Below are 21,328 nucleotides of genomic sequence, written 5' to 3'. Positions count from 1 at the left end.
TAGAAACTTAAGAGAATAAATCCTTTTTTTTTTGTCAATAATTATTAAAAGAGGAAAAGGGAAATCCAACCTTATTTACCAAGAGATTTCTAAATGTATTTTGTAATCCATCCAATAAGTAGTAGGCTTATAAGAACAAGTTAGACTAAGTACAATTTAGATTTGAAAGTAGGCTTATAAGAACAAGTTAGACTAAGCACATTTTGGATTTGAAATGGTGTAAAAGTAAATTGAGAGTGAAATATTATTAAATTTGGGTTATATTCCTATTCCAAATCGATGTGATATTAAAAATATTTTTTTTTTAAAAAAAACTTTATTAGAGTGTGAAATATTTAAGAGAGATCCAATATTGGTGAGATGTTCAAATACTATGTTAAATTTGGATTAAAACTAACTCGCTCAAAAATAGTTTAAAAGAGAAGCGTCTACAACTCATACCCTATTTCAAATAAATTTAAAATTCAACATATGTGCTACTAAAAGGAAAAAAAAAAAATAGACTGCTTGAAAATAAGTATAATTCTTGGAATTGAGATTTCATTGGAATTTTGATAATTTGTGCTCAATAGAATGAATTTTGCAAATTACAAGACTAATCCAAATTTGTGGATCTTAAACTTGAATGAGGATTGATGTTCTAGGACCCTAGAGAATAGACTCAAGGAATGTATTTGTGAATTTAGTTTGGATGACTCATGTCTTTCTTTCTTTATTCTTTTTTACAATACAATCTTTTATTATCACGCGGGGCCATAAATACGGATGTATTTGTACTTTTTTATCATCAAACGACTATTTTAAGTCAGTAGAGCCGGATCTCCTTCAGATGGGTTGCACGAGATGTGCTAATGGATATATCTACACAGGGAATTTTGATAAGACTAGGGTCCAATCTTCTTATATGAGTTTAGCTGATATCAGGATAGTTATTAGGAATGCATGATACATACGTTAGTAGTTAGGTAACAATCCCATAGGTAATGGCATTTTTTGAGCATGACAAAAAGGGAAATGCAAAGTGTAAGACATCTGTTTTATATATATATATATATATATATATATATATATTTGTTTTGAAATTATTCTTAGTAGTTACTAGTCTAACGGCATATCAAAAAATCCTCTATATATAAGCGTGTGTGAAGGAGAAGTTGTTGCTGCATATTTCTCAGGAAGAAATTAGGCATGGCGATGTTACCTGCTAAAGGAGCTCTCCAGAGTGAAGCTGTAAAGAAGGTTAGTTTTCTTTTTAAATGTTTTTCTTAATTATGCCTACACAAATACAATTAATCCAAGCAATCAATCTTTATCTTGCAAATAATTACAATTTAGGAATTATTTTCTTTTATTCTTGTAGAAGGTTAATTGTTGAATTCTATAATTTTTTTAAGAAATTTTTTAGTATGCAAAATTTGATCCTAATTTCTACCTTCTGCCTACCCAATAATGCACTGTTTTTTCAATGAATCTTCTCAATTAATGAATCTTCTCGATTAATTTTGAAAAATTAGTGTTAATGTTTGAGGAATTATAATTTTGAAAATCTTGTGGCAGTACATCTATGAAACAAGTGGATATCCAAGGGAGCACAAAGAACTCAAGAATTTAAGAGAAGCTACAGCAAACAAGTGTGGCAGCAAGTCAGTATAGTGTTATAATTTGTCTATATTCAAAGAAGAAAAAATAGGTAAATTGCAGATTAATTGTATAATAAAAATTAAAATCTTTGAATTGCAGGAGCATCATGTCTGTGCCAGTTGATGAAGGCCAATTCCTATCATTTCTTGTGAAGATTATGAATGCCAAGAGAACATTAGAGATTGGTGTTTTTACAGGCTATTCTCTCCTTTCCACTGCACTTGCACTGCCTGATGATGGCCAGGTTTCCTCTCTCTTTTACCTTTATTTGATAATTAGTGATGCCAAGCCATATCACTAATTTAACTAGTAGAGTTTTTGTGGACAGATAACAGCAATAGACATAGATCAAGAAGCTTATGAAGTTGGGTTACCATTCATTCGCCAAGCAGGAGTAGAGCACAAAATCAACTTCATCAAATCAGATGCCATTTCAGTGCTAAACGAGATGTTAAACAACGCAAGTGTACCTGAAACTTGAACATACAAAAGAAAACTAAGCAAAAATAATCACTGAAAAAATTTTGTTCATTTTTGGGTGTTGCAGAAGGAGAAGCAGATAGCAGAATATGACTTAGCATTTGTGGATGCTGACAAATTCAACTACAAGCAATATCATGAACATCTGCTGAAACTGGTAAAGATTGGAGGCATAATAGCTTATGATAATACCTTATGGCGTGGCCTTGTTGCTGAAGAAGAAGATGAAGTGCCTGAAAATCAAAGAGAAGTAACAAAGGCCATAAAAGAACTCAACCAGTTTCTGGCTAGTGATGCTCGAGCTGATATCTCTCAGGTTTCCATTGGTGATGGTCTTACCTTGTGCAGGCGACTGTACTGATAAATATTTAATCTGTTTATAAGAATTATTACAGTAATATTTCTAGTAGATCACTTGCTTTCTGCAGCTAAATGGGATGTTTGATTATTACCATCATGGACAATTATCTAACAATTTTTATTTTCATTTTAATTATTTCTTTTTTTGAATGTTTTATCTTGATGTTATTTGTTTCTTTGAGTTTAGGTTTTACTATTTAAAATTGGAAAAATTACTTTTTAGTCCCTGAGGTTTAACGTAATTAACACTTTTGTCCCTCTATTTTGGCGACCCAACACTTAAGTCCCTCACTTTCTCTTCCGTCCAAATTCGTAGTCCTTCCGTCCATTTAAACCGTTTGGTCAAAGAGTCAAAGATGAGATGTAATAATTTTTTTCAAAAATATCATTCTCTCAATGTGAAATCCCAAGAAGAAGAAGAAGGAGGAGGTTAATTTTGTTAATTCACGTGTCCCAAACGGTTATTTTGGACGGAAGGACTACGAATTTGGACAGAAAAGAAAGTGGATGACTTAAGTGTTGGATCGCCAAAATAGAGGGATAGAAGTAGATAGAAGTGTTAATTACGTTAAATCTCAGGAGTACAAACTAATTTTCCCATTAAAATTTAAAGCATTAAATATAAATATGAAATTAATAATAAAAATATTTTTACAGGAATAGTATTTTTTATAAAAATATTTTCTAAAGATTAATTTATTTTCAATTATTTAATTGTAATAATAAAAATAAAGAGTGTTAATTATATTTTTGTATAGAAATTCTAGTGGCATTACAAAAGCATAAAAAATAACATAATTTTCTAAAATGATAAAGTTATTTTCATTAAAAGTAATTTAAAATTTTTATTCATAAAAATATTTTTTATAAAACTAAATTCTTTTAATGTTCTAAATGCTAAAAATGATCCAGAAATTATACTAATAACATTAATTAATAGCCTTAATTTAGAAAAATTTATAATAAATTATTTAAAACACTCTTTAGATTGTGATACTTTTGTCACATATTAATATTAAATAATTTAAAAATAAATGAGTAAAGAGAGAGAAATTTAAGAAATTAAATTAATATAATTAATAAATATATATATAAAATAAAAATTAATATTATCTTAAAATTCTCATAATAAATAATTTTTTTAAAAAAATCTACAATGAAATTATTGTGGAACAGAAATATATGTTCAGTTGTATTTATTTTCCATTGCATAATCAACTCCTATATACAGGCATTAAAATATAGATGGACCAGCCTTGTAAACGGTAATTTTCTTTCAATATTAGTTGATTTAGCTTAAAATTGAATTCAAAGTGAAATATTAATATTTATAAAAATTAAATTAAATTAATTTTAAATAAAAATTAATTTAAATTCAATCAGTTTGATTTAATTTGATGGATTAAATTTTTAATAATTTTTTATTATTTACATTTTAATTTTAATATTTTAAAATTTAATTAAAATATTTTAATTTTAATTATGGTAAAATTCCTATATTATCATTAATAATATAATATTATTATTAATCAGTTTAATTTTATTTTTTTTTATCAAAATCAAATTAAATTGAAATAATTAAAATTTTTAAAAATAAAAATCAAACTAAATAAAAAATTCAAATTCAAATTAAATTTTCACCAATTTTCTCGGTTCGAAAATACTGCTCATGCCCATCCCTAACCATTTCGCATTAAAAAAAATTATGCTCATTAGAGAGGATTAAATCAAAAAGAGGTATCCAACTTTTTATTAACATATATATAATTTGATTCAGGTACAAATGGAATGGAGTTAAAACTAAAATAATTTACTAGCAAGCATAATTTATTTATAATTTTAAATTATTTTTTAATACTATTTAAATTATATTTAATAACAATTTTTTATACTAAACCCACCTATGTGTCTAGATATCATATTTATCCCAATTAATTTAGAGTCGAATTGTTATCTGATTCAATAGTAGAGGTCTCTCAATGAAATATTTTTTATTATCCAGATATTATATCGATCTCGATTAATTTAGAGTTTAGTTGTTATCAAACTCAATAGAAGAACTTTATAAGTAAAATTTTTTCCACTCACAAAATTTAAACTCGATACTTTAATTTTTAATACTAAACTCAATTTAATTATAATTGCTATCCGTATTAAAAATATATAAAGAACCATTTATCCTCAAAAGTAAAATGGGATGACATAAAGAATCAGAGGTCTCGAGTTGAGTATGATGCATCTTTTAGAATTTGGGAGTAGACACGGCTAAGGGCGGATTTCAAGCCGGTTTCGGTTTGAAACCAGTATATTCGATTTAATTTTTAAATTGAATCGAAATCGATTCTATTTAAAACAGTTTGAAACGGTTTTAATTTTTTAACTATTTCTGTCTAATTTTGGTTCGATTCTAAAACGGTTTTGGTTTTAAATTTTCACGGTTTTGATTAGCCTAAATTCTAAATGGTTCAACTTGATTTTGGTTTGATTTCGATTTAAAATTTTTAAATTAAAAATTTACATAAAATTAAATTTTATTAATTAAGTGGTATATCTTATACATAATTCAATAAATAAATAAAATAACATTAAATTTAAATGAAAATAACACTAATAAGAATGTTAAAAAAATAATCAGCTTAAACTTATTTGATATTTTTTGAAATAATAAGAAAACTTCATTTGATATTTAAGTTGTTATGTATCTGCTCTCATTATAAATTTTTAAAATTTATCATATTATAAAAAAAATCAAATTGAAGAACTAGAATTTTTGAAAAAATAAAAAAAAAATTGAGGGAATTGAAATAATTTAAAATTGAAGAAAATATTGAAAGAATTGAGAATTAAGAGTTGAGAGAATTGAATTGAAAATTGAGTGATTTTTTAGATGATTTTGAGTAAAGTAAAATGTTAAAATTTACAGAAGAAAATTTAATTTTAAAAAATAAATAAAACAGTCAAAAACTAGTTTTGACCGTTTGCTACCTGAGCCTTGTCCTGCCGCCTAGGCTGTAAGCCTAAAGGTAGGCTGCAGGTCTGCCTGCTGCATGCAGCCCATAGAGAGAGTCAGGCGGTATGTCTAACCACGGGAGCCACGGGACAAATTTGACATGTGGTGTCTTCTTGTTGGATATTTTTAATATTCATTCAAATTTAATAGGAATCGGATTAGATTTTTTGTTTAAACCGTAAAGTTTCTATTCGATTTTGATTTTGGTTCAGACGAGGGGAGTCTATAACCGGCTTTTTCCAAAAAGGTTTTGATTTGATTCGTGAACTGAAATTATTTAACCAATCTGATTTCAAATTTGATCCATTCGATTTTGATCCATTTCATGGTTTGAACTGAATCATGGCCATCTATTTCGGAGAGAGAATTTTATCTTTTTTTTTTTTCTAGTAAACAAGAAATCAACTACAAATTAGTCTAACTTAGAGATAACAGACTCAGCAACATCATTCAATAGTAAGAATCTCACGCTGATAGGTGATTGCACTAAAATATTGATTGAAATTTTAATGTGTGATGCAAATATAGCAGAAAAAATTAATCCGAGTAAATTTGAAATAATAAAAATTTTTTTATTTGAGCTATTGAGAGTATTTATAGCAATTTTATTATCGTATTTTACACCATATTCTAGAGATTTAATAATTTTTAAAGTTAGTTAGTACCGTTTCTAACTCAATATTGTTGATGAAATTCCTACTAAAAAACACAAATATATGCATTTTTTTTTATCGTACTTATGAGTATGTAAAATTCTTAGCAGGGCATTGTATGAAAGGGAAAAAAGTGGCAGATCACTCTCAAAACCTCGAGATGGAACGCTGCAACTCTTAATCAATAAGTTAGGCCGCTAGAATATACTTGTATACTGACAAGTTGTAGAGTAGATATCCAAAAAGGAGGCATGGTTACTTTGAGTGGATACATGCCAACCCATTATTACCGAGTTCACATTCTAATTTGGTATAATAACATTAAACAAAAAGAATTCCCAATCTCCAAGTTTCCACCTCTGGCTAGTTCTTGAAATCAGCCTAACACGTTCTCAAGTGATCTGACTTCACACTTTGTCAACCCAGCTTAAACCAACTTTGTCAACCCCGCCAATTGTTAGATTATTTGCATGGCAAGTTTTTACATTGTCCTTTATATTTCATAAACGTTAAATAATAAATTTTTCTAACTTTTTGAGGATTTTAAATAGTAAATTCCAGCCCAATTAAGCTACTAGGTCAACGTGTCATTTCTTAAAATTCCGTGCATGCCATGGGCAGCCCGCGGATTCAGTTGCGTGGTCCTGTGGCATTGTATATATTCCGACTTTGACGAAAAAAGAGAAAGGCTGGGGAGGAGGTGGCTGTCAACTTATTTCATTTTTTTAAGGATTTTGCATGTGACATGCAACAATATTATACCTCACGCTATGGCTTTTATGAGCTGTCTCTACTTGCTTTCTGGTTTCCGATTTTAAAATTTGTAATTATAATTAAATCTTAATTTTAAATTAATTATAATAAATTATATAAATTTTTTTGATATATTAGACATCAAGTTTATATTAATTCATCAATCATCACCACAACTTTTCTAATACTAATTCTAATGTCTTTTTAATCCTCTTCATTTCTCTTTCTCTTACTAATTTGTTGTTCTTTCATTATTTTTTGGTTTTTTAAATTATAAATTTATATAATTTAAAAAACAGAGAATGATTTTCAGTTTATATAAATCTCTGAAATTTTACTTATAAAGGTTGTATGTGTCTCTATATATTAATAGATGGCTAATCGAATAAGATTGGATTAGTAAAATGTAATTTAAAAATTAAAATATAATATAAATTTACTGAGAATTCTTTTTATTTCTGTTTTGATTAAAATGTAAATTTATTGACCAATGATTTTTTTAATATGGAGAAGGAATTATAATTATCCAAAAATTATGAGAGAAAATTTTTTTATAAAAAAATTATATAAAAAATTGAGAAAAAAATAAATCAACAGAGTGTCGGTACCTTGAGATCGGGAACTAATGAGGATCGACTTTGCACAAACCTTTATATGGTACTCTACTTAATTTCTTTCCTTCTTTTTAAAGAAAAATTAACTATTTACTTCTTAATAAAATTTACTAATTAATTTTTTTAATTTTAAATTTATTAATTAATTTTTTTTATTAATTTTAATAATATTATAAAAAATTAAAATAATCTTAATATAAAAAATTAATTAATAATTTTTTTAAAAATTTAGAAGTCTAATTAATAGAATTTTTAAAATTATAATGCACTTAATAATTAAAATTAATGAAAATATTAATTAATAAATTTTTTAAAATATTAAAAATATTTTAATATATTTTTTAAAATAAAAAATTAATTAATAAATTTTACCAGACGAATCAGTAATTTTTTTTTTTATAAAACAATATAAAGGTACCCTACCCTAATCCATGGTTCTATGCTGTAAATTCATCAAAGGTTTAACACAACGCTACGGCAAAAATGGAACCGCAGTAAATATTATTTTATATATTTAAATTATAAATTAATAGCACTGATTTAAAATTTATTATATTTATTTTATTATAATATGAAAAATGATTTATTCAATTTTTTATAATAAATAAAAATTACAGTTAAAATTAATTTTATTAATATAAAACAAATAATTTATCGAAATACATCGTTATTATAGTGAAATTGGTTTTTTCTTTTTGTAATATCTTTTAAATTTATTTATAATTTAAAATAATTAGTTTAAATTGATATAAAAGTCTATACTATTATTTAAAAAAAATCATAATTATAATTAAAATTTTAATTTTATAAGATTAAACTAAATTTAAAAGTTTTAATAACAGTTCGTGATTAAATATAAATGTTTAGAATTTTATATTAAATTAAATTAATTATTTTAAAATTAATTACAACAATAATAATTTTAAAAATTAAGCTTTTTTTTTTGTTGAATAAAAAAAATTAAGCTTTATCATCTGAAATTAAAAATTATGATTATAAAAATTTTTGGTATTTTATATCAAATTGGGCATAGTTCTACAATGTGTGCGGATTTATGCTAGGGTATATAATTTGTATTGTCGGCTAACTATAGAAACAGGTAGATACACGTCGGCTGTCCAATCAAATCAAAGAGCATCTTACTCTCCACCAATTAAAATTCACGCTTAATTTTAGGATATTAAAATTAATTTAAAATTAAAGAAGTCTTTTTTATTTTCATTTTTGTTTCTTCTGCTCATTTTTGTTTCATTTTAGGAATTATAACTGTATTATCTTAGATTTCATATTAAAATAAAATATTATTATGTGCTAAATTTTTTTTTATTTTTACCAATACACATCTATTGTATTTATCCAAGACCTCTAAGGCTATACTGAGAGAGTTATAAAAAAATATTCAAAGTTTAAAATTCAATCTAAAATTAAAATAAAACAAAATAGAGAAATTAAATCAAACTAATAAGAACTTTAAATATTAAATAATAAATAAATTAAATTAGAAGATAACCAGACAATAATCTCAATAAAAAAGGCCAGCACCTGCAAAATAAAATAAAGACAAAGCCACTCACAATCGGTGAGAGGAATCAGAACAGATTAAATTTACTGCTATCTTTTTAAAATAAATCAGAACAGATTAAATTTACTGCTATATTTTTAAAGTAAATGATATTTTTTAATATTAAAATATTAGAAAAAGAAAAATACGTACTTTGTTTGGTACCAAGAAAATAATCTTTTTATTTTATCGATTATGATTTTATAAATTTTTTCGGATTCAAAATTTTAATATATAAACTTTAGTATAACCCAAAAATAAAAATGTTAGGAACATTAAGGGTTAAAATTTAAATTTCATGAACAAATTGAAGAAATTCGTAAAACATTAGTTATACATTGTAAAAAAATTAAATTACTGAATTCAAATTCAATTTATTCTTCAAACGATCGAAATTTGAATGTAATTTATATTAGTACTCAAATTCAATTAAAAATTAATTTAAATTATTTAAATTTATTTTAAATTTAATTATTATTATTCGAATAAAATTTCAATATATTTAATTTTATATATTTTAATTAATAATTTATATAAAAATTATTTTTATTAATAATTTTTATTTAAAAAATTTAATATTTTTTAATAAATATTTAAATTTTAATTTTTAAATAAAAAATATATAAATATTTATAAATATTATTATAAAATATATTTTAATTAATAATTTATATAAAAAATATTTTTATTAATAATTTTTATTTAAAAAATTTAATTTTTTTAAAAAATATTTAAAATTTTATTTTTAAATAAAAAATATATAAATATTTATAAATATTATTATAAAATATACATTTTTATATTAAATTAATTATTTATATAAACGAATTTGAAATGTGAATACCTTATATATAAAATCATTCTTATATATAAAACACACGGAACTCACAAGAAATATCATTTTTTAAATTAAAATCCACCCTAAATTTGAGTATGATTATTTAAATTTATTCTATTAAAATTCGGTCGAATTAAATATTTAAAAATACTTAAATTCGTATTTAATTATACACTAATCTAAATATAAATTTTATTTATATTTTTTATAAAAAAAATCTATAAATTATTACACACACAACAAATTCATTCATTTATTTTAATTTAAAAATTCTATGGTGCTTATCATCAATATAGTAACAAAAAATTCGTACTATTTTATCTTCGTCCTTAAAATCTGCCAAAATACGAAACTGTCCCAAATTTTCCATCAATTTAAAAACTACCCCATAACTTTAATTAATAGAAAGGAAATTTACTTCAAAATAAAATTTAGGAAAAATTACTTTTTAATCCCTGAGATTTAACGTAATTAACACTTCTGTCCCTCTATTTTGGCGACCCAACACTTAAGTCCCTCATTTTCTCTTCTGTCCAAATTCGTAGTCCTTCCGTCCATTTAAACCATTTGGTCAAAGAGTCAAAAGTGAGATGTGATGTTTTTTTAAAAAAATACCCTTCTTTCAATGTGAAATTCAAGAAGAAGAAGAAGAAGAAGAAGAAGAAGAAGAAGAAGAAGAAGAAGAAGAAGAAGAAGAAGAAGAAGAAGAAGAAGAAGTTGCTGGGTAGGAAGAAGAAGAAGAAGAAAAAGTTGCTGGGTAGGAAAAAGAAGAAGAAGAAGAAAAATTTGTTGGGTAGGAAGAAGAAGAAGAAGAAGAAAAAGTTATTGGGTAGGAAGAAGAAGAAGAAGAAGAAGAAGAAGAAGAAGAAGAAGAAGAAGAAGAAAAAAAAAAGTTGCTGGGTAGGAAGAAGAAGAAGAAGAAAAATTTGCTGGGTAGGAAGAAGAAGAAGAAGAAGAAAAAGTTATTGGGTAGGAAGAAGAAGAAGAAGAAGAAGAAGAAGAAGAAGAAGAAGAAGAAGAAGAAGAAGAAGAAGAAGAAGAAGAAGAAGAAAGAAGAAGAAGAAGAAGAAGAAAAAGTTGCTGGGTAGGAAGAAGAAGAAAGAAGAAGAAAAAAGAAGAAGAAGAAAAAAAAGAAAAAAGAAGAAGAAGAAGAAGAAGTTAAAGAAAAAGTTGCTGGGTAGGCAGAAGAAGAAGAAAAAGAAGAGGGTTAATTTTGTCAATTCACGTGTTCCAAATGGCTATTTTGGACGGAAGGACTATGAATTTGGACAGAAAAGAAAGTGAGGGACTTAAGTGTTGGGTCGCCAAAATAGAGGGACAGAAATGTTAATTACGTTAAACCTCAGGGATTACAAAGTAATTTTCCCTAAAATTTAATATTTTATTTTAAATCCGCCAAATTGAAGGCTGTTGACGGGTATCCTTCCTACTTTATATAAATGCCGCGTCATCGTCCTTCTCTCCACCAACGCCCTGTGTACACCTCTCCAAAGGAAAGCGCCGAGTTCGGCTCAGTTCCCGCCTTTCTGAATCTCCTGGATTCTAGTTCAGGATCCGGTTCTGAGACTAGATTTGAATTTTTGGATTGGATCTAATAAGGTTTTAAGGTAATCAATTATTGATCTCGCGTTCTCTTGTTTCTGGTAATGTTCTAACAGCGAGTATTAATTGGATCTGTGGTTGACATAAAGGTTTTGACTGAGCTATTATGTTTTATCGAGCTGTGGAAGGGTGTCGTTTGTTTTGGTTTCATTTGGATCTTCAGCTAAATGCAGCAATGTGGATAACGTGCAACTGTGTCTTGACTTTTTACTTTTCATTTTTCTATTGTCTTTGTTTTTAATTGTCATTTTATGTGTTTTTTCTTTTTTTTTTTCAGAGGATTTTGTCATTAGTTAGTAAGAATTTTTGAAGTTTTTTGTTAGATCCCTTAATGTTGTAGCTATTTGTTTCGGTTTAGTTGCTTCAGTGCAATTTGGTGCATTTTTACTCTCTACTGTGCACTTCCATGGAGTTTTTTGGCCTTTTACGACCCAATCAGGATTCTATTTCATTTTTACCTATTACCCAATTCTCCAAATTAGAGGTAAACATCTTTCATTTGCTGGATCTTAAGCGGTAAGAATTGGGTATCTCGGAAAAATTATTGTAGCCCATTGATTTGTTGGAGATCTGTTTTCATTCGGTTGAAGAATTATCTGGATTTCTGTTCTCTTCTGTGTTTTAGAAGTGTACTTTTCGTGGAAGACACAAATCCATTATGGCTTCCATAATTTTAGATCACGGGGAATCTTTTGCTATTTCATCTGTTTCTGTTCAAGTATCGTATAGGAAACCTCTGCGCAATTTCGCTTCTCGTTGTTACTTGCGCACGTCAGCATGTTGCTGCAACCTCCTCCCTCTCTTTCTCTGTTCCCCTTTTTCTAGAATTTGTTAAATTACCGAAATGAGTATAACTGCTTAATATCACATTGGAAATTCAGCTTAGGTCAGCTACTTTGTAGAATGGACCCTTCTTAATATTTCAGCCTTAGGTTGCAATCTTCTAATCTTCCGAGTATGCAGTTGTAGTTATCTCCTAGGCTAGGTGTTTACTAAGTTGGGTATCATAAAAAAGGAGGTCTTTTTTTTTAATAAAAAAAAAGGAAGGCTATAGTAGTTTAAAGCTGTAGTCATTTACGTGAAGCTTGAGTTATGCAGCTCAAATTTGTTTGCTAACACCGGTTAATTCATTTCATCTGATTTGCATTACTCTTTTACCATTATGGTTTATTCTATGCCACGTATGTTTAGAATTTTGTGCCATGGCCGTTGCTCTTTATTTTAAATTTGCAGTCTTATCTCCAAATTCTCATAATGAAGTCTACTTCTTCCTACCTTTTGTCAATTTGGATCAAGCTTATCTGCATACATACTAGTCGAGGTTTAACAGCTTTGCCACATGAGATAATTCATGAGTCCTCCTTATGTTTCTTTAGATCTATAAATGTCATTACAGAGTATCTGTTGCTTCTTATTGTGATGAGAGAGAGATGGGACTGTGCTGTGTATTTTTAAACTGCTGCTTATTTTCTGACCTTTCAACAGGAAAAGCATCAGGCATCCACAATGAAGGCACTCATTCTTGTTGGAGGATTTGGGACACGGTTGAGGCCATTGACCCTCAGTGTGCCTAAACCACTTGTTGATTTTGCCAACAAACCTATGATCTTGCATCAGGTATAAATTTACTTGGCTGTGTTTCTTAAAGATTGTAATGTGTTTCTAATTAGATTCATCATTCTTATGTATTATGCTTTCTTTTTGGTTACCTAGCTCTTCTTATTTCCATTTCCCTTGAGATTGATGATTGAGAGGCAAAATGTTTTTGTTGAATCTTTATAAGTCTTTCATATAAACTTTTGATCTTTTGCTGGGCATTACATTACATCAAGGAAAATTTATGGCTTGACTTTGACTTGCTTGCAGATTGAGGCACTTAAGGAAATTGGAGTGACTGAAGTGGTTTTGGCTATTAACTATCAACCGGAGGTAAAGAATCGATCTCTCACTTCCCTCCTTCCCTTTCCTTACCATCAAGTTAAATTAATGGGTAAGAGGTTTGATTCAACTGAAGTTTATATTGCTGTCTTTCTGCAGGTGATGTTGAACTTCTTGAAGGAATTTGAGGCTAAGCTAGGTATCAAGATCACGTGCTCTCAAGAGACTGAGCCACTCGGCACTGCTGGTCCTCTGGCTCTGGCTAGGGACAAATTGATTGATGATTGTGGTGAACCATTTTTTGTTCTCAACAGTGATGTCATCAGCGAGTACCCACTCAAAGAAATGATACAATTCCACAAAGCCCATGGAGGAGAGGCTTCCATAATGGTGACCAAGGTAACAGTTCCATTAGCTAATTAGTTTATAACTTGGTAAATTCTTCCCCAGAAATACTTTGATACTATAAGACATTTTAATCAATTGATTTTACTCATTTGTCCTTGCATTGTAGGTGGATGAGCCGTCAAAATACGGTGTGGTGGTTATGGAAGAATCCACTGGGAAAGTTGAGAGATTTGTGGAGAAACCTAAAATATTTGTTGGAAACAAAATAAATGCTGGAATTTATCTGCTGAACCCATCTGTTCTTGACCGAATTGAACTGAGACCCACCTCAATTGAGAAAGAGGTCTTCCCTAAAATTGCAGCCGATAAACAGCTCTATGCAATGGTCCTTCCAGGTTTTTGGATGGATATTGGACAGCCGAGAGATTACATTACTGGCCTGAGACTTTACCTGGATTCTTTGCGAAAGAAATCCTCATCTAGATTAGCCAGTGGCCCCCATGTTGTGGGAAATGTTTTGGTGGATGAGACTGCCAAGATTGGAGAGGGATGTTTGATTGGACCTGATGTTGCAATAGGTCCGGGATGTGTTGTTGAGTCAGGAGTTAGACTCTCTCGCTGCACTGTGATGCGTGGAGTTCGCATCAAGAAGCATGCTTGCATATCCAGCAGCATCATAGGGTGGCACTCCACTGTTGGCCAATGGGCTCGTGTGGAAAACATGACGATCCTCGGAGAAGATGTCCATGTTTGTGATGAAATTTACAGCAATGGGGGTGTGGTTTTGCCTCACAAAGAGATCAAGTCGAGCATTTTGAAGCCAGAGATAGTAATGTGAGGGATTGCAATCCAGATGGGGTGTACAATATGTTTAGGCAGGGAGATGGTAATGTACTTGGTTCTTTTTCCTTCCCTTTCTGTCATACACAAGTGTACAAGTTAGTTTCTGGAGGTTCCAATGATGTGAGTCAAGCTTCTGAATGTCTCTGTTGTTGTCGATGGCGTAAGAGTTCATCTTGGTGTGTGAAGTGTGACTTAGCTATGTAAATAGAAATAAATTTTCTGTTTCTCAGGCTTTTCTGTAATTTATCAATTGCAAATTCTTTGTTTCATCCTGCCAGTTAAATAAGGATTCTGGATGTTTGGTGGGATATTTTTGGATTTTTTTTTCCAACCTTTGTTATATGATTCTCATCAAGTGTCGGTGGCTTAAATTATGAATTTTGTTCTCAAGTGATCTCCAAACTTTCACAGTTTTTTTTCCGTTTGAGTGGAGGCCAGCCTTAGTCTTATCATCATGCAAAGGATAAGGGGAGTTTTTTAGTTGTATCTTTAAGGATGTATGCAAGACCATTGGTCCATTTCCAGAGTCTGTCTCAGACCTTTGCTGTATTTGGTGGGTGATGACATTAAAGCCGAGGATAAGTACCTGTACTTCCAAGATGTAGACAACAGGGTGGGCCTAAAAGGGGAGCAGTGTGTTAAAGTGGTTATCTTTCAAATGAATCAGAGATTATTACAAAATGGGGACGTGGACATAAATCATCATTAGACACAGAACCTGTATATGGAGAAGGTACACACAAGGGTCCCAAATTGATTGCTGTGTTGACCTTTGGTGCCATCTAGATTTATGAGAAATCGCAGCCTATCAACCTAATTATACATGGGTTATGGAAAATTTTCCACACGCAGGAAATTTTCATCGAAATAACCCAGTTAGGTTTTTTTAGTTGTGGGAGAAAAGTTTTTGATTTTTTAAAAAAGTCAAGAAAAAAATTAACTAAATAAATATAATTTTAATATTTTATAAAATTTGAAGTCTCTACGTTAAATTACATACCTAACTAAACGAGACCTTAATATATAATGACCACATATCTCAATTATTAAATGTTAATAATAGTGAAATGTTGACCCTTCAAAAAATAATCCTTGGCGTATAATGTGATCTACCTATCATGGCATCAAAGCATATTGCAATTCTTAATGGGTTAAGTACAATTGGAAGGTAAAGTGTTGCAATCTGACAATTTGATAAGCTTTCTCGTGGCAAATAAAAATTATGTAATTCTTGGTATAATTTGATAAAAAGTCCAAATTACAAAGTAGAAAACACATGTTCCTTGGAAGTTTTTATTTTCCTTTTGCTAAGCAAAATAATAAAAATAATAAAAATATTGACAATGCATAACTGGACAATTTAGCAGGTAGTGGATTGTGAATGGTCTGAAAGATCCATTTGGAATCTAACGTAATACTTGTTCTCACAAGTATCAGCAATTTCTCTTTAGTCCCTCATTTTTTTCCAATAATTTAGAGGGTCTTCCATGTAAATTATGCTACAGTTAGGAGGTAGCATTGCAAATATGAGTCTTTATAAGTTTATAACTAATAAAATAATTGAATTATTGCTTTCAGATGTTTGAAAAGAATCATGATCTAATGGTGACATTTGCCATTAAAAACCACAAAAGCTTACATGCCTTCTATGCCTATAATTGTAGAGGCACCACAATCAAGAAGGAATGTAATTCAGTTTAGTGAAGTTGAGTTTTGAAAGGTTCAAACTTGACTTATGAACATTTATGCAGCCCCAATCTTGAGCTCATTTCTACTATGACATTGAATTTAGTCTACTTATTGAACCTACTCATGAATTTAAAAATGAGTTGAACTTATGAATCTTAACAAGTCATATTTTGTAAAGTTTAAGCTAAATTGAGTTTGAGTTTAGTTCGTTTAGAAAACCATTAAAGCACAATCGATCAAATAGTTTGATTCATTCACGCTCCTGTAAATAGTAGGTGTCCTGTGTCTCTAAATCTAAATCTACCCTTTGCTTCTTTATCATTAATTTGGGTTTCAGGTAACAGGGAGGGGGAACTAGGGATGGACTGTTTCAGAAACTTGGCTGCTTGTTTTACTGATTACAGCGGTGTTTTCATCAGAAACAAAATTTGCTTTCAATCATCTATGCAGAAGTAGCAAATGGAGCGGCAAAACAATGTTTCTTCTCTCAATTTTTCTCAATCTTCAGTTCGACAAAACAAGTGGTTGCAACACAATATAGCAACGATCTTATGGGTCAGCCTAAGTAACTCGCTATTGAAAAGGGAAAATTCTGGCATTTCCAGGAAAAACAGATGGGTTCCGGATATAACGATATTTACAAGGTAAAATGAAGAATATTGCACTGTGGTTGATGTTGAATGATTCATACATTGGCCAAAAGCCAAAACATGACATGAGAAGAAATGGCAAGGAGGAACCATGAGATAAATGCCAAAGCAATAGAGATTTGGAACCTGCCGCATGGGAAAAATGGTGGTCCTTTGCAGTAATGCAAGTCTTTCGTGTACAAAACTGTAACTCCAGCTGATGCACATGCACCTGCAAGTGATAGAATAGATGTAACCTGCAATATGAGCAATCATTATGAAAGCATTTAGTTTATGATGTGAAGATTGAATAACTAAATAGATGATTAATCTCAGAAGAGAAAGAACGTTGGATAATTTTTTGAACAATAGTTTAAATTAAAATCTAGCTTTACAACAGCATAGTAATGCAAATAGATGTGCTAATGTGCAGTTCAACAATACAGAACTTGCAATAACTCGTCACAAAATATTGGAGACAGCTTGCATATGAATTATGAAATTTTGAAAAGACGTTGTATAGCTACTAGTGGCCAAAACCTCTCTTTCTCAAAAGGAAGAAAGACATGAGAAAGAGAGCAACAGAACAAGAAAAGGAAGGGACAAGTACAGGTCTTATGGACATGAGAGGGGAACAAGGGAAAATGTCATTACTCAGAAATCAATTAAAAACTTAGTATTTTGCAAGCAAGTCAAGGCTTCTCCTTGTCGTGATAATTATATTCTTAAACATTATTGCACTGCAAAGAAAATAAACAAAAGGTCAAATCCGCCAGATAAAATCAATGTAATTTGTCGCCAGCTTGGTCTTTTACCAATGACCTGGCTGCATTTAGTTACTTTTCCTGCGAAACTAACCTCTCCCCTTAGCTAGCTTGACTTAGTTATGCGTGTTGCAAGGTCATTGGTAAAGAGCCAAGCCCTTGACAAATTGCAGTGACAGGACTGTTTATTTATGCATAGTGTTAATTTTCCACCATTCATACTCGCAACTATGTAAAGAAACCAATAGCCTCAGAAATGTATAGAGCAATAACAATCCATTTTCATCTTCAAAGATTTGTTATTTGAAGTTTAGGGCCAACATTAGAGAGAGCTTTTAAGGAAATACATAAGGTGAGAAAAGTTTGGACACTGGTCCATCCTGATCAATGACAAAATACCTAATTGAGGGAAGAAAAGGGAGTTTTAAGGGACGATAGAGAAAAATTAATGAAGAACTATAGGACTCATATATCCAAATATGGCCTCACCGTGTCACATCTCACAATAAGGCAATCCCAATAGGTCAATACACAGTAAACACTGAACATCGAATCCTAGCAGCAATCAGCATATATAACAGAAGAAAAATGCACTGGTGTTACTTTCTTCTTAGTCAAGAGTTTTATGCTTTTTTATACACAATTTTTAGCTTTATTTAAATTGTTGTCTTGATCTTGAAGTTCACATGAAACAATTCACCCAATAATGCAATTTGGCTAAAACATTTGAAGTTAGTTTTCCTTTAATTGTTGTAGCAGCTGTTCCACTTCCATCCTATCAGTGATTAATGTATGGCCATATATATATATATATGTATGTATAAGTTATGGAATAAACAAAAGAGTAGAAGAAATAAATTTACCCAATCACCAACAACAAATAGGCTGACTAAGACAGGATTTTGCAGGTTTCTCTTTGATCTCAAAGCATGAAGATCAAGGCATGCAAGGCCAAAACTCCAAAGAACTTGAAGCCCCATTGACGCAATCAAATAGCTGAATTCAATATGCATTATGTCAAAATTGTAGTACCACCACATAGAAGAAATGATGCACTGTTAAGAACATGTACCAGAAGAACATAAAAAAATATATCAGCACGCACGAAAAGCAGAGACTGCAATGTTGACAATCCATGCACATATCTAGACAGTCATGCAAACTAGTTCTGTCTTCAAATGGCATCCAAAAATCTTACATGCCCATGAATATGAAACATTGCTTTTTCAAATGAAAAGCAGTCCCATGACCATGTAAATAAGTAAAAAATTACTAATAACTAAAATGTTTTATGGATGTCCATTAACTCTTGGCCATGATTCCTTCTCCATACCACCAAATAATACGGTTGTGCTTGGTCCTTAGTAAAATAGATAAGAGATCCTGCCTTCCAAATATCAAATATCAACTAGGTTACTAGGCTAGCATACACCCACATAAAATCATGACATGAGATAAGAATTGCTCAACAGAGCAAATATATTATCAAAGGCTGGTTTAATATTTATGTGAACCATTATCGTTCTTTGTCTCTCCATCATTTACTGTTGCTTCTGCCAGTGAATGCCTCCACTCTTCACTCTTTTCACAATTTGGAACTTCTATATTGATAAGAAGGCACCAGGCAAAATGACCATTTCTATATTTTGTTAATAAAAGCTTATCAGCTCCATTTTGTTTAAATGATCAAAATTGAAGGTTTGTTACCATCATGATTTATTTCCTTGCAGTCCCTTATATGTAAGTTCATAGTTTTACATAACCTCTCAAACCACCGGTGATAATGTGATCCCATTATTGTGTACAAATAAATAATTGCCAAATAAACCCTTCAATTAACAAAAAGAGAATAGACCTATTATCTAACATTTCAAGCTATGAGGACAGAATTAACAACGCTAAAATCACGCCAAATACATCCCAGAAAGGCAAGCATTGATGACAACGGACTAACTGCTGCAATCAAAGCACAGCACAGTAACTTCCTGCCTCATTTTCTCTCTGAATCCCTCCATGTATTCCAACCAAAAACAGAGAGCTTATTCCAAATAGGGTAAGAGCAAGAAATGGGGGAAACTAAACATCAGGAGGCAAAGTCTTATTATGCTCCCTCACCCATATAATTTAGTGCCATTATCTGCTTAAAACTGCTGATCAAACAAATAACTTCAATCTTGAGGATTCTTAATTCTTAACCAGGCAAAAATCTATTTCCCACATGAGATTGCTCTCAAAGAGGGTAAAAACTAGCACAAGAAGTTGCAGAGGTAAGGGAAGACCAACTCTAAACTCGCAATGCTTTTTTCCGGCAATGCTTTAATAGATAATTCTCAGTAAATCCACAACAGTAATACGAGAACCAATAACATAATTTTACTAATCAAATGATCAATCGAGCAAGTAATAGATGAATAAGCATCAATTCCGAACTAAAATGTGCAGAGCAGACAGCAAAATCATTAATGAAGAGGGACAGCTAATTTGTGCTAAAAAAAGATGATAATAATAATAATAATGAAGGATAAAAATGAAGTTACCAGAAAGCAGTGGAGTTAAAGAATCCACGAGCAGAGACCATAACTCCAATTGAAGCAGCTGCAAAAGCAAACTGCCCAACTCTAAGTCCCAGCCCACTGACTCTACCTGGACTCCCAAACAACTCCTTCATCTCTATCTCTAAAAGAAAGAAAGAAACTTTCTCTCCCTTGAAAAAACCCAAAAAAAAAAGGACACCCTCCAACAATTGACTGAAAAAGAAAGGATTTTTCTGTTAAAGGTATTGGTTGCTTTTCAGATTGACGTTTTACAAGATTCCATGAATGCAACACCTCCACCAACCTCTTTGCTGTTGAAGGAATGAAAAGGGCTTTAACATGGAAGTGGGATATGCATAGATTTGGATTTGAGTTTCATTCTTAAGGATTTCTTAAATTCTCCTTAAGGAATGTTTCTTATATCCTTGAAAACTGACACACATGCTTTTTAATATTATTTACAATTATTATGAAAAGGCAAAACACTGATAATTGCTTCACATGCATTACAGCATTGGCCTCTCTCTCTCTCTCTTCTTTTTGTTTTATCCTTTAGCATTAAACGTTGGCGTTTTGCAATGGCTTCCAAAACGGGGGCGTTGTAGTGATATCCAAGGGAGAAAGATTGAAGAGAAAGGAACAAAGCCCAGCAGTAGTTCCATGGTTATATGATCACAAGAGACAGTCGAGTTTTCCTGGGGTGGTTGAAGAACCTTGAGAATTTTACTGAAGTATAAACCTTTTGGGACCAATTTCTTTTATGAATATATTTATATAATTCTTTATAAATACTAATATATTTTAATTGATTGAATATATAACTGTGGTATAAACTTTCAGATCGATGGAAGGATATCAAAGAATTTACAGAAACACAAATCTATTTTCTGTCTACTGCTAAACAAAACCCAGTGGAGGAATTTCGTTGAACTCCAGAACTAGATATTTTAAATAGCTAAAGATCATCTGAATGCACTAAATATAGGGAGCAAGCAAGACATGTATTTAGTTTGTATAGTAAAATACTAAAACTTAATTGGAGACATTTTAGTTGAGTTTTCAAAATTATATGGACTATTTAATATATTTTTAAAAATATAAAAATTAATTCACTTATTTCGTCATGCCACT

General features: G+C 30.1%; 3 protein-coding genes across 5 annotated transcripts; 2 read left to right on the top strand and 1 right to left on the bottom strand.

Moving 5' to 3' along the window:
• Nucleotides 1–1,122: 1,122 nt before the first annotated feature.
• On the top strand, nucleotides 1,123–2,585 carry LOC110625372 (caffeoyl-CoA O-methyltransferase). Its single transcript, XM_043961327.1, has 5 exons — nucleotides 1,123–1,239; nucleotides 1,558–1,643; nucleotides 1,741–1,885; nucleotides 1,970–2,101; nucleotides 2,189–2,585. Exons 1-5 carry the CDS (start codon nucleotides 1,189–1,191, stop codon nucleotides 2,480–2,482), a joined length of 708 nt encoding a protein of 235 aa, XP_043817262.1. The 5' UTR covers nucleotides 1,123–1,188; the 3' UTR covers nucleotides 2,483–2,585.
• Nucleotides 2,586–11,335: 8,750 nt separating this feature from the next.
• On the top strand, nucleotides 11,336–14,850 carry LOC110624923 (mannose-1-phosphate guanylyltransferase 1). Of its 3 annotated transcripts, none has more exons than XM_021770385.2 (5): nucleotides 11,336–11,517; nucleotides 12,998–13,129; nucleotides 13,379–13,441; nucleotides 13,550–13,789; nucleotides 13,905–14,850. In XM_021770385.2, the coding sequence occupies exons 2-5, from the start codon at nucleotides 13,019–13,021 to the stop codon at nucleotides 14,574–14,576; spliced, it is 1,086 nt and encodes a 361-aa protein (XP_021626077.1). In that variant the 5' UTR covers nucleotides 11,336–11,517; nucleotides 12,998–13,018; the 3' UTR covers nucleotides 14,577–14,850. The 3 variants fall into 3 exon arrangements, with proteins under 3 accessions (XP_021626077.1, XP_043817158.1, XP_043817159.1); XM_043961223.1 differs by lacking the exon at nucleotides 11,336–11,517 and adding an exon at nucleotides 12,070–12,398; XM_043961224.1 differs by lacking the exon at nucleotides 11,336–11,517 and adding an exon at nucleotides 12,539–12,833.
• A 1,880-nt stretch (nucleotides 14,851–16,730) lies between these two features.
• Nucleotides 16,731–20,718, bottom strand: LOC110624466 (CASP-like protein 5B2). Its single transcript, XM_021769631.2, has 3 exons — nucleotides 20,201–20,718; nucleotides 18,527–18,659; nucleotides 16,731–17,156 (listed from the first exon to the last, which is right to left on the bottom strand). Exons 1-3 carry the CDS (start codon nucleotides 20,329–20,331, stop codon nucleotides 16,956–16,958), a joined length of 465 nt encoding a protein of 154 aa, XP_021625323.1. The 5' UTR covers nucleotides 20,332–20,718; the 3' UTR covers nucleotides 16,731–16,955.
• Nucleotides 20,719–21,328: the final 610 nt, after the last annotated feature.

The sequence above is a fragment of the Manihot esculenta genome, chromosome 10 (assembly GCF_001659605.2).
Source record: "Manihot esculenta cultivar AM560-2 chromosome 10, M.esculenta_v8, whole genome shotgun sequence".
NCBI classification, from domain to species: Eukaryota; Viridiplantae; Streptophyta; class Magnoliopsida; order Malpighiales; family Euphorbiaceae; genus Manihot; species Manihot esculenta.
This window is presented reverse-complemented; position numbering and strand designations above follow the sequence as displayed.